Source organism: Rutilus rutilus (genome assembly GCF_951802725.1).
Source record: "Rutilus rutilus genome assembly, chromosome: 10".
NCBI classification, from domain to species: domain Eukaryota; kingdom Metazoa; phylum Chordata; class Actinopteri; order Cypriniformes; family Leuciscidae; genus Rutilus; species Rutilus rutilus.
In genome coordinates this window covers 36,543,243-36,561,445 of record NC_140215.1, presented here as the reverse complement: position 1 = coordinate 36,561,445, position 18,203 = coordinate 36,543,243, and the positions used below count along the sequence as shown (strand labels likewise).

Genomic DNA, 18,203 nt, shown 5'->3' with positions numbered 1-18,203 from the left:
AGAAATGACCGGTACAACTTAATGCTGATAATTTGATGTTGTATGTGAACTAAAATGTGGTTCATCTCACAGACGAAAAGATGGATGAGACTAAGAAAAAGAGGAAAAAGGTAAGATTATTTAATGAAATAATTGGCGGTTCTAGGGGAGGGGGGGGGGGGGGGCAGTGCCCCTGTGACAACAAGCTTGGACCCCCTTGTGGCCCCCCTAAATGTGGAGTGTGAAATAATTTATAAACTATTTTTTGCTATCGTTATTTTTCACATCCGTTATTAGACAGTGGCAACACGGAACACAAATGTAACCCTAGAGGGACTGCTTAAATCGGATCTGCAGGGGGTTTTTCTATTCAGAAGTTGGTGGACGTTTTGCGCGAATATTATAGCCTAAGCAAAGAAGGAAATATAGGGGTGAGTAAAGTTGTTAATATGTTGTATTTGTATTTAATGCATTACAGAAGTGTACGTTAGAACCTGGCCGTTTGTTAGTTTGTGGCAGTTTGAAAAAGGATAAAATATATGATCAACAAACTCATGGTGCTGAGTATTTTTACTTAAACAGGGATGCAAACAGCTCTGCGTCTCTTTTTCACGTCCGTTTGGGTGACTTGGGTCTGAGAGGGTCTGATTATAATTTCACAAAGTCACCTGAAGCCATTCCATAGCTTAATGTGAGGGACAGAAGTCTATTTCCATCATTAAATTAAAGTTTACAGAAACTCGTTTTCCCTCCTCTGCGGCTGTCCATCATTAATCTCCATTCAGTATTCAAACAGCGCGCGCGCCTCGTCCGGTTACAGCAGGATGCACGGTAAAACTCTCTCCAATATGATATATTCACATAATGCATGATCTGTAGATAAAAGGCTGTGGATTTGCATAAAATGACTTTATTTTGTGTATTTGTATTTTTTGTTTGTTGCTGTTTTTAAACGACTCGTGTGCCTAACTGTGAAGAAACAAATGATCAATAAACTGTTGGAGAGATATACTTGTGCGCTCGACTTTTCTTCGCTTTGTGCCGTGAACTTTTCAATGCGCACTTGCGTAGCGCTGCACACTGTGACTCCACGTTGCTTTGAGCACATCATTCTGCGCCCGCGATGCGCTTTGTGCGCTCTGTTTTGAAGCGTTTCATATTATCATGTTTTTTCCTATATTTTTTATACCTAGCCTGTAGCCTACAATACATTTAAAATAAGCATAATTGAATTGTATATTATATTGTATGCACTAAAGCTGGTGAAAACTTATCTCAGGTCCACAATGTCAGATGACAGATTAAGCAATTTAGGTGTTCTAAGTATTGAGTCAAGGGCAAAGGCCTTAAATCTAGATTTGCTGATCTTTTTGCAAGAAAAACACAAAAATCGTAGAATACAGTTAATGTGACTGATACTGAATGTAATGCAAATGTAAAAAATATAATGGAAATGCAAATACATTGTTGAATGATTGTAAACATGGTATTTTGCCTGTTAATGCCTACAGTGCAGTGCAGAAAATGATATGACAACAATAAGATCTAAATACAACTGGACCCAGCTTGGCCCCCCCAGTTGAAATGGTCTAGAACCGCCACTGGCTACATAAAATTAAACCCTTCATTAATCAGGGTGGCCGCAGGTCCTTTTCCTAATAAAAGGCCTTAAAAATAATAAAAACATTTTTTTTTTTTTTTTTTTTTTTGATGGGTCTTAAATATTTTTAACACATATTCACATATGTGAATATTATTCACATGACCGCAAAAAATGTCTCCAGTCTGACGGAGAAGATGACTGTTTAGCGTTACAGTAGTTTTTCCCATTTTCCCGGCGGCAGTGACTGCGTCATCAGAGATTTGAGGCTCAGACTGACTGGAGAGTCCAGACCTCCCGCCACTGTGTGACCAGATGATACGCGAAGTCGCGAACTACTGTGCGTTTCTCGGCTGGATAAAGTAAACCAGCGTCGAGCTAGGAAAGTTTTGATGAAGAGGATTGTAAATCTAGGGAAAGATCGCGATTGCGGTGACGTACAGGAGTCGTAATATTGATGCACGCGAGAGTCCGTTATATTGATGTGCAAACAAACCGTGTGGCTTTCATGACGCACTGATCGCACGTTGTATTTACTCACAGACACATTTATTACATTCACGTTGTTTCCACACGTATTTGAATAATGTTTTGATTTGTCGTGTATGTTGCTGTGTTCAGTAATTCTGAATGGATCTGAGGACTGATATGCAGTCAGGGTAAGGCAGCTGGTTTAGGGGGTTTGGCGACTCCATGTGGTCGTGTTCGGGATCGCAGCTTGACTGGTCTAAAACATCCTCCTGAGACCCAGGAATAGACTTTTGTCCACTGTAGAGGATATTATATTTTAGTGTATTTCTCTGACACCATACATGTCACATCTCACAATCTGGGTGTCCTGTAAAGAGCACATTCAGGACTTTTCAGAGATACCAAATGTTTGGAGGTTTCACCATGAAAACAACTTATCCTTGGTCTTTAAAAATGTCTGATGTTAATTTAGTGATCAAATGTAGCACTCTTATGGAAATATGAATATATATTATAATTATAATTTAAATCGGACTACTTTTCAAATTGTATTTCATAAACCAACATCTCAGGAAACCGTTTCAAATCAAAAAAAGACTTTCTGTTCCAGAACAGGGCGTTGATTTCACGCATGTCCACTGTAGAGACATCAGGACTACAGCATGTTTATCAGGCATTCTGGGAGACACAGCGAGAGAATATGGAAATAAATTATACATCAATATTCCTATGAAATATTAGACATTATTATTAAAATGTTGCTAATTATTACTCCAATTATTACACTTCTTTTTTCATTAAATGTTGCTCCAAGAACACATTAATGTGCACATTAGATACAGTGTAAAGATACATTGCATTGAATGGGAATATTAATTTATGGCCATTTTACCCACATATTGCATAAAGTAAAATGGTGTATCAATTCATTCCGTTATATCTTTCATAACATATAGTTGAGAATCATCTTTATACAAATTTTAGTTAAAATAAATCCTGAAACCCCAAAATTGATTGGTGATTAAAAAAAACAAAAAAACACATTGTTTTTGCCTATACATATACATATTCATGTCATTTTATTTTTTAAACAGCTGAGTCCTGCTGTCCACTACAGAGGACATAGAGGAACATATGAATAAAAGATCATTTTTTTTACCATTTGTTTCTTATGCTGTGTGTGCATATGCAATGTGATGACATGAAAAAACCCTAAATTAATGTTTTTTTTTTATTTTTTTATGTCTGGGTCTCAGGAGGATATAAGCAAGCTCTTTGCTGTCGCACTGGACACATACTACACTATGAATTCCTTTTTTTCTGTAATGTTTGTGATTTGGTGTGCATACATTTATGAATTATGGACTTATATCATTTGGTTATTTGGTGTCCTCTGGAGTCTGCTTGATAAAGCTTGCAGAGAATACAGTTTTGTGAGAGTCACCCTGGTTTACTTTGCTGGATATAGCAAATGATGTCAAAATGAACTGGTTAAACAAGATAACTTGTGTAACGCTTAGGCGTGTGATTAATTGTGATTAAAAATTGTGATCTATTGACAGCCCTAAATATATAATGTATTTCCATCACAGGTTGGGTCTTAAATGTCCTATAAGGTAGTGTTAAAAAGTCTGTAGACACCCTGATTATGGGGCCAAATGTCCCAACAAAGATAGCAATATCCAAAATCTGAAATGGATGAATAAACATACTGAGTGATGTTTTTTGAAAATGTAAAAATGTATAAAGTTGTGTGTGATGTGTAGGTTTAGGGGTCGGGTTAGTGTTAGGAGAGAGAATATACAGTTTGTACAGTATAAAAATCATTATGTCTATGGAAAGTCCCCACAAAGATAGCGAACTGTGTGTGTGTGTGTGTGTTACTGTGGTTTGGGAGCAATTTATCCCCAAAAGCGATGCAAATCTTCCATAAATATCCGTCGGGACATTCGGGCGAATCCGCATTTGGAAAATAAATCTGTTTTCTTTTATTCAGAATACATGTTTTAGGGTTAGTGTGTAATAGTTATAATTAACTTTTATATAATATCAATAAAATGATATAGTATGTTCTCATTTAGACAGCTACTGTAAGTAAACGTGTCTGTGTTTATTTGACTTCTCAAAGTGATAATCTCAATAAATCTGATAATGTTTATCACAGCTAAATGATGCCATGACATTGTCTTCCGCTCTAGTCTTTTTTCTTACATATACTGCAGAAACATCAATATAAATAGTTCATATTTGAGGAACTAATCATAGCTATAAAACAAAAACATGTATTATATGCTATTTGTGTAGTAGATGCTGATGTGTGTGTCGGTGTGTGTTGTACAGACGGCGGAGTGTTGTGGATATCCAATCAGCATCTTCTTCATCGTGGTCAACGAGTTCTGCGAGAGGTTCTCCTACTATGGCATGCGAGGTAAGAGTGTGTGTGATTCTTCATAAAGAACTGCTACGTTATTAAAGACGAGTTAACACCGAGTGCATGAGTCATAAAATACTGTTGCAGCAGCTGTCAATCATAAAAACACAGTAGACTCAACAGTATCATCATACGATCATAAAGAGACTGGCCTGGTGTCTGTTAGATCAGGATTTGTGGACCTTTGACTGTTGTACACAGTGAAAAACACTGTTGTACTTTTAACCCAACTGACTTTTAACCCATTGTGTTAAAATCACCCACAGCTGGGAAGGTGCGACACCACCCCATAGATGAGTTATTTTTAACCCAACATTATTAAGTGAGAACTCACAAGATACGCTTCAATTAGTCATTACAGACTGGGAAAATTCACATTGATATTTACAGAATAATTTGACCAATGCCAAGTGTCTTTGAGAAGCAGTTTCACATGATTTGGGAAAAGGGCTTTAAGACACTTCACACATCAATTCCACATTTCTTCCCTAATTTATAAATATTTGTAGCTAGTGCATTTATTATTATTTAAAAAAAAATTGCCCATATGGTTCAGGTTTCATTTCATAATATATTTAGTAAATTAGCAATGCACAGTGATTACGACAGCGCCACCTAGAGCGTGTAGCGTGTCGTCGCTCCTGCCTGTGTCTGTGAGTGTGATCTGGGAATATCCTGATCAAGTGTCGGATCTGGACAGTCTCTGATGACACTTTTATGCTTTCAGAAATCAATAGAAACACAAAAGAGCCAAATCTGAAATGCCCCTGCTGTGACTGAGTGTAAAGCTGAGATGAAATGATCATGAGAAATGTGTGTGTGTGTGTCCAGCTGTGTTGGTGCTGTATTTCCGGTATTTTCTGCTGTGGGACGATGACCTCGCGACCTCGATCTATCATGCCTTCGTGGCGCTGTGCTACCTGACGCCCATCATGGGGGCCATCATCGCCGATTCCTGGCTCGGGAAGTTCAAGTAGGTTTTCTGGGAAAATTCCCTGGCTGCCGGATCAGAGTCTCGGATTGCCAACTTCAGGAAAGGAAAAAACAGGACAATCCTGGTTCTTTACAGGAGAATAAGGGACACTCAAACATATTATATGTGCATCACACACATCTCAGTGTCTGCAGTTAAGTGTGTGTGTGAAAGCTTCTCAGACATAAACACGCTTGTTTTCTGTAACCTATTTATGTACAATTTAATTATAAAAAGAATAATACAAAAAAAGTCACATTACACACAAACCATTGGTCAAAATAACAGCATTTATCTGAAATAGAAAGCTTTTTAACATTAGACACTACAGTTCAAAAGTTTGAGGTCAGTAAGAATATTTTATGTTATTTTTGGAAAGAAATGAAAGAAAGTAATGGCTTCATTTTATTCAGCAAGGACGCATTAAAAAGACATTTTTAATGTTAGAAAAGCTTTCTATTTCAGATGAATCTCTTTTGAACTTTCTATTCATCAAAGAATCCTGAGGGGACATTAATAATAATCCGAAGTGTTTCTTGAGCAGCAGAATCACATCAGCATGTTCTTCCCTCAGACAGATGCTGGATGCTGGACTCATGATCAATAATCACACTGTCTGCATTCGCCAGAACTGATGTGATTACCGTCAGAGAGGATTCTGTTCACAAATCAAACTGATTTGTCCCAAAAGAATGATTCATTCTCAGTTTGTTACTGGTATGATCTGATGCGCGTGATTGGATGATGACCGGTGTCAGCAAACGGGACAAGGGAGGCCACGTACGGGACAAATCAATTAGGCCCAATATACGGGACGTCCTGGCTAATACGGGACAGTTGGCAACCCTATCAGAATCTGTCCCACAGTTTGAGAGTGAACGGCGTTCAGAAAGGCTGTCATGTGATGCTGTGTGTGTGTGTGTGTGTGTGTGTTACAGGACGATCATATACCTGTCTATAGTGTACGCGGTCGGTCAGGTGGTCATGGCCGTCAGCACGATTCATGACATCACCGACACTGACAGAGACGGCACACCGGATAACTTCACCTTCCATGTGTGAGTGCGTCTACTAAAGCGTAACACCGTCTCACTGTGTGTTGGACGTCTGAACAATGCAATGTTTTTGGACACTAAATTGCATGTTAATTGCAATTAAATAACAGTTTTTTAGTATTATAGTTTAACTGTTATATTAAATACAATTAGTTGAACTTTTGAGGGTTTTTGACACACTTCAGTAGGACTTAAGTACATTTGTATATGTAATTTCATAATTACCCATTATTATATTATATACCCATATTGTAAAAGTGTAGTTAGCTTGTGTGTGTGTGTGTGTGTGTGTGTGTGTGAGAGAGAGAGAGAGAGAGAGAGTGTGAGTCAGTGTGATTCTGTGTGTGTGTGTGTGTGTGTGTGTGTGTGTGTGTGTGTGTGTGTGTGTGTGTGTGTGTGTGTGTATGTGCGCGTGTGTGTGCATGTGTGTGTGATGAGTAGGTTAGTGTAAGGGGTGAGAATATGTAGTTTATGTCTATGGAACGTCCCCATAAAACATGTAAAACAAACGTGTGTGTGTGTGTGTGTGTTTCAGCGCTCTGTCCATGCTGGGCTTGATCCTCATTGCTCTGGGCACTGGGGGTATTAAACCATGTGTGGCTGCGTTTGGTGGAGATCAGTTTCAGGAACATCAGGTACGATACTCTCCAACGTCTTCATCAGCCTGACTTCTTCTTCGCCTTTCTGTCTAATGGTTTGTTGTGATGTGTTGATCGTTACAGAGTCGCCAACTCAACACATTTTTCTCAGTGTTTTATTTGTGCATCAACGCAGGAAGTCTTCTTTCCACGCTCATTACTCCTATTCTCAGAGGTACACGCATTAAAAGTGTCCGTTATGCTTTTTTGACATCACAACAGACTGGACCATCTGACCAATCAGAGCAGAGCAGGCCAATCACAACAGACTGGACCATCTGACCAATCAGAGCAGAGTAGGCCAATCACAACAGACTGGATCATCTGACCAATCAGAGCAGAGTAGGCCAATCACAACAGACTAGTCCAGCTGACCAATCAGAGCAGAGTAGACCAATCACAACAGACTGGGTCATCTGACCAATCAGAGCAGAGTAGACCAATCACAACAGACTGGGCCATCTGACCAATCAGAGCAGAGCAGACCAATCACAACAGACTGGACCATCTGACCAATCAGAGCAGAGCAGACCAATCACAACAGACTGGGTCATCTGACCAATCAGAGCAGAGTAGACCAATCACAACAGACTGGGCCATCTGACCAATCAGAGCAGAGTAGACCAATCACAACAGACTGGACCATCTGACCAATCAGAGCAGAGTAGACTCTCAGAAAGGAGGGGTTTAGAGAGACTGAATCTTTTATCAAAGTGTGATATCGAAGTGTTTTTGACCTTGGATGCGTGTAAACTATAGCAGGAGACTCCAGAGCAAAATTAGGAACCTTTAAAATAGCATAATAGGGGCACTTTAACACACATTTCCATTATATATTTCCCATAACACCCTTCTCCCCGTCTAACGCTCCTCCTCCGTGTGTGTGTGTGTGTGTGTGTGTGTGCAGCTCAGGAGTGTGGCATCCACACACAGCAACAGTGTTATCCTCTGGCCTTCGGGGTCCCCGCCGCTCTCATGGTCGTATCGCTGGGTAAGACTGAGTGCCAACTGAACACACACTGTGATCTGTGTGTGTGTGTGTTTCTGAGGTGTGCTGTGTGTTACAGTGGTGTTCATCGCTGGCAGTGGCATGTATGTCAAAACAGATCCAGAGGGAAACATTATCTGGGCCGTGTGTAAATGCATAGGGGTGAGTCGAGAATATTTAATACAAAAATGAACATTCTGTCATCATTTATGGGTTCAAAGCATGATTTTCTATCTTCTGTCGAATATAACAATAGATATTTTGCAGATTGTTCAAACTGCTCTTTTCCACACATGTGACTTAGGAACTGTAGAGACTAAAATGAACCGTAAAAGTGTCATGAAAGCAGTCCGTCTTGTACTCTCAGGGTCATATGATACCTTTGTTTGAGGAACAACTAAATTGAAATCATTATTTTGCAGAAACTCCTCCAGTATAATTGTCAAACATGACAGATTTTTACTTTTTTTGGTGAACTAGCCCCTATAATCCAAGTATACTTATAATCAAGTTACTTTTAAAAGTAATGCTTTACAATATTGCGCAACTCTCTTAAAAAAAGTAACTAATTGCATTACTTTTTATGGAAGTAAATGTGTTACATTACTTTTGTGTTACTTTTCCTCCCCTGTGCTGGGCTTGCTAGCAGTCATTTTTGATTATTAGAATGGTTGAACTGGATCAAAGGTTAATTAATTAATTAGTAAAGTGAGATTGAGTGCATAAAGTATATTTGTGTAATTAAACATATTAAGTTTGAATTTCACTGTTTTTATTCATTTTGAGGAATACTGAATCTGTTTTTGTGCCAGTGAGAGGAGTAAATGCTCTCATTTAGTCATCATGTTCACACACAGCGAACACAGCGTCTCTGTATTACTCCTGATTCAGGACAGGAGAGGCGTCAGTCAAGTCACTTAAGTTACTTATTTTGAAAAAGTAACTCAGATATTTTGATGTAAATTTAAAAGTAATGCATTCCTTGAAAAAGTAATCTGATTGCGTAACACACGTTACTTGTAACGCATTACCCCTAACACTGATCGTCTTGTAACATGTGTCTTCTCTTTCTGTAGTTTGCCATCAAGAACCGTTTCAGGCACAGAAGCAGCGTTCATCCGAAGAGGGAACACTGGATGGACTGGGCCAATGAGAAATATGATGTATGCCACAATCCTGCCATCTCTGTGTACACACACACTTACTTAACTGGGGACAGTCCATAGACTTCTATTCTTTAAAAATAATAAGTTAAATTGTAAAAACCATAATACAAATGTGGTTTGCAGCCACAAAAGGAGGTTTTGTCAGATTAAACTCACTTCTGGGTTACAAATTTGTCCTCAAAACTTGGTTAAGTACACACACACACACACACACACATACAAACACACAGACAAATGTCCCCACAAGGTCAAACATGTCTGATATGACTATCTTTGTGGGGGCACGATGAAGGACACACTCACACACTCCTCTGTTCTCTCTCTGTAGAAGCTTCTCATCGCTCAGGTAAAGATGGTGTTGAAGGTGTTGTTCCTCTACATCCCCCTGCCCATGTTCTGGACCCTGTTTGACCAAAAGGTGCAGATCTGAGCTGGTTACTCTGTAGTGTGTGTGTGTTGGGCTTGTGTTTAGTAATGGGTTGTGTGTGTTGACCGTGTCCAGGGCTCCCGCTGGACTCTCCAGGCCACCACCATGAGCGGAGACTTCGTAAGTGTCTGGATTTGATGGCTCTAAATGGGAGAGTTAGTCAGCAGTGTTATCAGTCTAACATAATCTGATGTAGTCACGATTAAGAGATTATTTCAAATCTAGCGGAACAAGGCTCAATACACAGAGATTTATGAAATGAGATGTGTGTCTTTTTTAAATCGATGTCATTTCCTCCTGTGTGTAGAAAGCGTTCATCCTTCAGCCAGACCAGATGCAGGTGAGTGTGTTCCTGTTCTGTGAGCGTATCAGAGTTATTCCTCTCGCTCTTGATTATAATGGTCTAAGATTATAACACTAATACACTGGAAAGCAACGTCATACCCACACTACTGTTCATAAGTACAAGACTTTTTAATGTATTTGACTCTTCTGCTCACCAAGGCTGCATTTATTTGATCAAAAATACAGTCAAAATTGTGAAATATTATTCAAAATATCAGTTTTCTATGTGAATATATAGTAAAGTGTAATTCATTCCTGTGATCAAAGCTGAATTTTCAGCATTATTACTCCAGTCTTCAGTGTCACATGATCCTCACATCATCCTAATATGATGATTTGACGCTCAAGAAACATTTATGATTATTAGTTGTGCTGCTTCATATTTATTTTTAATTTTTTGGGGGATTGTTTGATAAATAAAAGTTCAAAAGAAAATCATTTATTTGAAATAGCAATCTTTTGTAACATTATAAAAGTCTTCACTGTCACTTTTGATATGGTTATTAATGCATCCTTGCTGAAGCTAATTTAATTTTCCCAAGCTTTCGAAAGATAGTGTGAATGAAAGCTGTATCTGAAGTAGTGTGACTGAAAGCGCTCTCTCCTCTGTCAGACTGTGAACCCCATCCTGATCCTGACCATGGTGCCCATCATGGACCGCCTTATATTCCCTCTCATCAAAAAGTGTGGCCTCGATTTCAGGTATGAATCACTACGCAACAGGAAAAGATGAATGTCTGCTGTGAGAGAGATGATGAGACAGTGATCCTGATATAAATGTGTCAATCTGTTTTCCGCTCCAGCCCTTTGAAGAGAATGACGGTTGGCATGTTGTTCGCTGCCATGGCGTTCGTTTGTGCAGCTTTAGTCCAGATTGAGATCGACGTGAGTGTGAAATGTGTGAATCAGATTCAAGAAAAAGCCTTCTCGAGCTCCACAATCTAATGATCTGATTCTCCTCAGAAAACATTGCCCGATTTCCCATCATCCTCTGAGAGCCAGCTAAAGGTGGTGAACATGTTCGACAGGTCATTGAACGTGACCATCTCGCCCAAAGACACTCTTCTGATAGACTCGCTGGAGGTACTACACACATCTTATACAAACACACACATGCTTCCTGCAGCCTCACGTAACAGAGAGAGATGTTTCATTATTGTTTCCCATTTTTCTTATAGAGCAGTGCAGGTTATGTGACATTGGATCACCAGGACATCACAGTGTCCTTAAACACAAGTCCTGTGGTCACTAAAGCTTTCAGTTTAATTAAAGGAGGCCGCCAGACCCTGATCATCCCCTCTGACCCATCCATCATGTATCTGGTAAGTGTGAAACAAGCAAACATATTGCAGTTCCAGTGGTCAAAGAAAAATGGTGGTTGCTCATGCAAAAGTCACCACAACCATGCTAGAGGACTTTGGGTAGTTGCTAAGGAGTTGCTATGTATTTGCTTCAGTGTTCGGAGTAGTTTTTAACATGTTGCTATGTGGTTGCTTTTTCAAGAAGTTGTATACTAGCCCAATTGTAGCGCAATTGACCGTCCGCAAAGACCCGCCCCCTTTAGTTACTGTTCTCTCACGCCACACATCATGTTCTCACGCAGTGAAAAATACATCATGGAGCAGAGAGGACACTGACAACACGCTGACAGACAGGACAGACCAGCTTACTTTATAATTAAACAAAGTCTCAACTTAGATATTTAAACAATAAATACCGTTTTGTGGCTCTTTAATGTGTCTGACAGATCTCTGTAGAGCCTCAGTTAAAGCTGCTCGTGAACCGATCATCTCTTCCTTAGCATCAAATAAACATGAATGAACATCAGAAGGAATGTTGTTTCAACCGCGGAAAGACGTCAGTACACACGTTTCTCAAGTTCAAGTCCACCGACGTTATATCTATTAACTCTTCTGACTGCTTTGTCGGACAAAATGGCGGATTTGGTGGAAGGCGGATTATGATAGGTCAGATAGCCTGTCAATCAAACTCTCTGCGAATTATACACTGTTTGCAAACATTCCAACACGTCTCAATGAAGGAGTGGTCACACTACACTTTTCATTTCATTCACTTCCATACATGCTCAAGCGAATTCTGGAGACCAGAAACACAAGCTCACGTTTCACATTTCTCTGATCTGCAGATTTGTATAATGTAAAATGTGTGACCAGTAGAAGACGGAAACATCACGGCTTGACATCTTAGCACATTTAAAGGAATATAAATGGTGAAGCCACTGGTTTTTTTGTGTTGCAGGAAAGTTTGGATGCATTATTATTTTGTTGAATTAGTTTTTTTTGAACCAGTTTCTTGTCAAAGAAGGCGGAGCCCCAGAGCCATCTATTACATAATCATCATGGACCAATGGCAGCTCAAGGGGTTTAACAGCTAGCACAGTCTTCCAGGAGGTTTGCACTGGCAAGCTGTTTTGAGCTATGAAACAAACTCCACAACACTTTTGTTTTGGCCAGATTTGGTTCTAAATTATGTCCCACATGTTCGTTCTTCCATTTCATTTGAAGTATATTGGGACCTTTACTTGTCCTGTATGGTATGGCCGGTATATTAGGCTGCTGTCGCTTTAAGACCTGATGCACTGACCCATTATACTGTTATATATAGCCAACATACGCGCACTTTGGGTGTGAGCACAAAATCTGCTAGAATGAGGAAAATTAGGCACAATCCCACGCCGATATTCAAGCCCTGAAACACCAGCAATATTCATCTGGAGCAAATGAAACGAGTGAGTAAAGGGTGGTGTGTCACTCGCTGTGTGAGAGATTAGAGAGAGAGAAAGAGCAGCTGGTGTTGTGTCTCCTGCGGAAGCGTTTCAGATATTACAGTATCGATATGTATCGAAAAAATCTATATTTTTGACAACACTACATTGCAGTTAGTTTATTATTTCAGATGCCTTTTTAAAAGACTACAATTGAAAAACGTATATTATATAAAATTCAACCCGCCAAAGTGTCTATTAGGAGTGACTTTGTTACACGCCACTGCTGAAACACACCTGAATTTAGTGGGTATTAACGTCAAGACCTGCTGTGATGCTATAACAGTGAAAACATAACAGTGAAATTGTTTGTCTTTTGATTTTTTCCTCCAGCAAGAAGACATAAAGTCCAAACCAAGGGAAGGAAAGAATGCCGTTAGGTCAGTGGAAAAACAACGTCTCAGATTGTAACTCTGGTTCCCTGAGAAGGGAACGAGATGCTGTGTCTGAGTGATGACGCTATGGGAACTCTCCTGCGTGAAAACCGTGACGTGTGACGGCGTCAGTGTTGGGTACTACCAAATACCGATTCACATTAAATCAATCGGTGTCAAATTTCAGTTCCTGAGAACGAATCTGGGCGTGAGAGTAAGACTATTTATATATGAATCCGGCATGTTCTTTGTCTATGTGTGAATGAATGGCGCAGACGTGCAGTTTCATTTACCACACACACACACACACTGAAGCACGCGTGACGCTCGCAGTGTTTTCAGCCTCTGTTGCCTCACTTATTGAGTTTGTTAAACACTTGCTTCAGACCATAGACTGTAAAAAAATATGGACGACGCCCCTTCGCTCTCTTCCATTGGTGAGAAGTGAAGCCGCCAGTGTCCCGATATGGCGCTGACATCTTGGAGCTTGAGTCTGCGCAGTAGCGATCTCGTAGTAGTGAGCGGGAAGTAAAGCCGCGTAATCAAGGCCCTCACTCTCAGTGTGAAATAATTAATTATAGAAATTTAGATATTAAATTTAAAGCTCCAATCCCTCAGTCCTCCGAAGATCCCGAAAAAAAGTATTTTGTTGCTTCAGTGACTACTTTCGCTCAGAGAACCTGTTAATCACAGCTGTCAATCATGACGTCACACCACCGTTTTTATAGCATCAAATAACTAACTAAAAACAAACTAATTTTAAAAACAAACACTTGAATTTACAAAAGCGTGATAAAAACTACAGCAAATGACAGAAACCACCTTCGGAAAAAAGATATTTGAAGTGTAATTAAATTGTTTAGTTGGTCTCAAGTCCCGTTGAATAACACGGGGAGGCGGGGCTTATGACCTATACTAGGACCAGTCACCGGGGGGGCGATCGAGACGTTTTGGCTTCACTTTTCAGGGCTTGTGCGGCACGCTTGCTTCAGACGCAATCACACCGGAGCGTTCCCATAGCGTCATCACTCCAGACGCAGCGTAGAGTTTCCCGAGAGGGAACTGAACTCTCCTTTAATGATGTCTGATGTCACACAGGTTTGTGAACGGCTGGACAGCAGTTCTGAACATCACTAACTTGGACCCTAACTTGGAGCCAACAGTTATTTCAAACTACTCACTGGTTGCTCAGGGGACGTAAGTCAGTTCTTCAGATTTATCATTGATGTTTAATAAAGTATTATGATTGCTAACATGCTTTAACATAATTTGTGAATTGCTTTTATCAAAGTTATATTATAATATATAAATAATATTATATATATTATAATTTTTTAACAAAACAGTTACAACAGAACAGATAATGTCACAACCCTACACTGGTTTTTAGAGGTCCAGGAAGTGCGAAGGGGAACATTAGGCCACCCTTAAGCGACTGCTACCATTAAAATACTGGGAGAGTGAATAAGCCCACCGAGAAGCAGTGGAACGTGTGAACGAATTTATTATGGGCAATGATCGGCCAAGATATATAAGAAAGAAAGAAAAAAAAATAAGCAAAGAATTATTATTTACAATCAAGCCAATATAAATTACAAAAAAGAAAATACACACCAGAAAAATGATGATACACGGGACCTGGGGAGGACAGAGGAAACTGGACAGTGCCAACACAAAGAAAAGAATAAAACACTATACTTCCTAAAGGGTTAAGGTTAGGGTTTGATTTAGGGTTAGTTACTATAGTAAGTACATGTAACATATAACTACGTCACCTTAAAATAAAACATGTTTTATAAAACATTCAGGATTAAAATGGGTTTTGAATGCTATTTCATGTTGACTTCTGGTTTATCTTCTAAGACGGAAGTTCGTACTCAGCAACGGCGCGCAGTCGTGTGAGTTTTCTCAGAAGTTTGGATTTGGTTCTTCATACACCTTCCTCATCCCCAGCACGCTGTTCTCGACTGATGTGTGTATCCTCCCTCAGCATGCCTCATATAAACACCTATCTGTGTCATTTAGCAGAAGCCTCTATATTTTGTCTTTTGGTTTACATGTGCATGTGTGTTCTTGTGTGTGTGCAGTGTGAGTCTGTAAAGGCAGTCGAGGACATTCAGCCCAACTTGGTCCACATGGCTCTGCAGATTCCTCAGTACTTCCTCATTACTACAGGAGAGGTCATGTTCTCCGTCACCGGCCTGCAGTTCTCATACTCACAGGTAGGACAGCGGTTCACTTCACCGCGGTGAGCACTCCAAAGAAACAAATGAACATGTTTCCTTTACACTGTTTGAACAGTCATCACTCATTCTAAAACCAGTACAGTATCAGCTGTTACCAGATGGACAGTAGAAAGATGTCAAATATGTGACCCTGGATCACAAAACCAGTCACAAGCAGCACGGGTATATTAATGGCAAAAAATCGATTTCTTTCTTTTATGCCAAAAATCATTAGGCTATTAAATAAAGATCATGTTCCATGAAGATATTTTGTTAACTTGCTACAGTAAATATATAAAACATTTATTTTTGTGAGTGAATGCTGCACAATCTTGAACATAAATGAACAACTTTAAAGGAGATTTTCTCAATGTTTCGATTTTTTTGCACCCTCAGATTCCAGATCTTCAATAGTTGTATCTCCACCAAATATTGTCCTATCCTAACAAACCACACATCAATGGAAAGCTTAAATCTCAATTTCATCAAACTGACCCATGTGACTGGTTTTGTGGTCCAGGGTCACATATTCTGTTAGTTCTTTAAAGGTGCAGTATGTAAGATTTTTATGGCAAAATACATTCTCTTAACCCATTTATTTTTTGTTAATTAAGAACAGTTAGTATGCCATTCATGGGTTTATCTCCCCCAACAGTGTGAACATTGACATCTGAGTGCCGTGAGGCTCAGTCTATTTCCAGCTCAGCCAATAGTGAGAGTTTGGGGGCGTGGCTACTGTAGCAGGGCGGAGCCAGAGGGTGTTTAGCCTCGTAGGGACCATGACTGATGCATTAAAAGACATTCAGGTTCAGTTACAGGAGTGCAAGATAAAAATTCACTGCATTTAGACCTTCAAAGATTAAACAGGTCATGAACATGTCAAAGTGAACGGGACACTGTAAAAGTACTCCTAATATGCTGGACCTTTTATTGACAGTAGCCTACTTTTACTGGTTGAGACACCCGTAACTGCTGTGTTTGGGATGTCTGAGTTGGGGGTTAATCAAATCTTAATTAATAGATACAATATTTTTATTAATTTTATTAAACTGTGTTAATTTTCAAAAAACTGTTTTATAAAGACATTTGACAATATCACAAAGCTTAGTCTCAATAGAACATATATGTGGTATTATAGGGATAATTCTGTCATCATTTACTCGCCCTCGTATCTTTCTTCAGCACAAAACAGAAGATATTTTGAAGAATGTTTCTACAGTTTTTGTACATACAATGGAAGTCAATGGGAACCAAAACTGTTTGGTTATCAACATCCTTCAAAATATATTTTGTGTTCAGCCAAAGAAAGAAAGTCATACAGTTTTGAAACGATATAAGGGCAAGTAAATGATGACATGATTTTCATTTGAACTTGAAACCTTTAAAAGTGTGTTTTTAACTGGAATTTACAGTATATGTCAGTGGCATATGATATCCTGTAGACTGCCACGATAATTCTCCCATCAGTCTCTGTGAGCGCTTCCCTCTCGACAGCTGTGCTTCTGTGTCTTCAGGCTCCAAAGAATATGAAGTCAGTGCTGCAGGCTGGCTGGTTGTGCACTAATGCCGTGGGAAACATCATCGTGCTGATCGTGGCAGAGCTGGGAAAGCTTCCGAAACAGGTGATGCACATGACCACATGACCTCATACACACATTCAGCCAAGCTGTATGAAAACTGTAATATATAATACAGACAGAAATAACAGCGTACAGATTTCGAACAATAAAAAATAATGACAGTGTTTTCATTTTTTGTTGAATTATTCCACTTCTGTGTTTTCTCGCACAGTGGGCAGAGTATCTGTTGTTTGCGTCGCTGCTTGTGGCCGTGAGTATCATCTTCTCCGTCATGGCTTATTACTACACCTACATTGACCCAGCGGAGATTGAGGCTCAGATCAGGAGGGAGCAGGGGCTGGAGCCAGAGGACAAGAAGAAAGAGACACTAGAAATGGAGGACAAAGATAAAGACCAGAAGAATGAGCAGGAGGCCAAACAAACCAAGTTATAAGATACGTTTATGAAGACTGGATTGATATATGCTAAGATCTACCCTTTAGTTCCATATTTATGTAAATAAAATGACTGTGAGCAGACATTGCTGTCAAGATCAGTGTTACCGTTGGCTGTATTGATAAGACCCTACTTAGTGAACAATAAGATGTATCATGAAAAAATGTAGTGTAAAAACCTTCTGTCGTAATATTTTTAGACATGGTTTAAAATCCAAATGGTCTGGTTAGGGTGTGTGATCATTTGCGTTTTGTGAAGATTTTTTAAGCTAATAAACAAGGAACTATAAAAAAAATGGTCTGTCTATCTTTAGTCTTCTTAGTTTAGGTAGTTTGTCTTTGCAAAACACGTTAGAATTCATCGTGAGGTGTAAATGTTCTGGGTTTGAACCTCTCTTACAAAACCTAACGTTAGCTGTCTATAGCTTTTTAAAGCATTATGGGTATAATTTACAATTTACATGTTTATTACATGGCTTCGTTGAATTCTAATGTAGAATGCGGTCTGTTATTTCTTGATAACAGCCGCTGCTAAGGATAACACACTGTTGCCATGAAAAACAGAGCGTTGCTATGGACGCAGGATTCTAACCGTAGAGACGGAACGGACTATTTTCTTTAGCGGAAGCAATACAATCGTTTTTAAATCAATAAACTCCTTTTTAAATCAATATTTTGTGTCAAATTATTGATTTATTTGGTAGGTAGCCATGTAATAAGCGGGATAAAGTA

The 18,203-nt window shown here is 39.4% G+C and overlaps 2 protein-coding genes across 2 annotated transcripts in view; both read left to right on the top strand.

The window, feature by feature from the left end:
• LOC311298677 (dedicator of cytokinesis protein 9-like) overlaps positions 1–110 on the top strand; it is a 52,360-nt gene extending 52,250 nt beyond the window's left edge. The window contains exon 45 of the mRNA XM_084421800.1: positions 73–110. The gene's annotated coding sequence lies outside the window, so the exon portion shown is untranslated. The remainder of the gene's footprint in view (positions 1–72) is intronic.
• Positions 81–17,470, top strand: slc15a1a (solute carrier family 15 member 1a; the record flags this gene model as incomplete). Its single annotated transcript, XM_084420359.1, has 22 exons — positions 81–110; positions 4,391–4,478; positions 5,313–5,454; positions 6,393–6,512; positions 7,045–7,144; positions 7,232–7,322; positions 8,055–8,138; positions 8,215–8,297; positions 9,212–9,298; positions 9,630–9,719; positions 9,804–9,848; positions 10,036–10,068; positions 10,687–10,775; positions 10,877–10,958; positions 11,037–11,156; positions 11,252–11,395; positions 13,192–13,238; positions 14,331–14,429; positions 15,096–15,204; positions 15,320–15,454; positions 16,972–17,079; positions 17,249–17,470. 22 exons carry the CDS (start codon positions 81–83, stop codon positions 17,468–17,470), a joined length of 2,148 nt encoding a protein of 715 aa, XP_084276485.1.
• Positions 17,471–18,203: the final 733 nt, after the last annotated feature.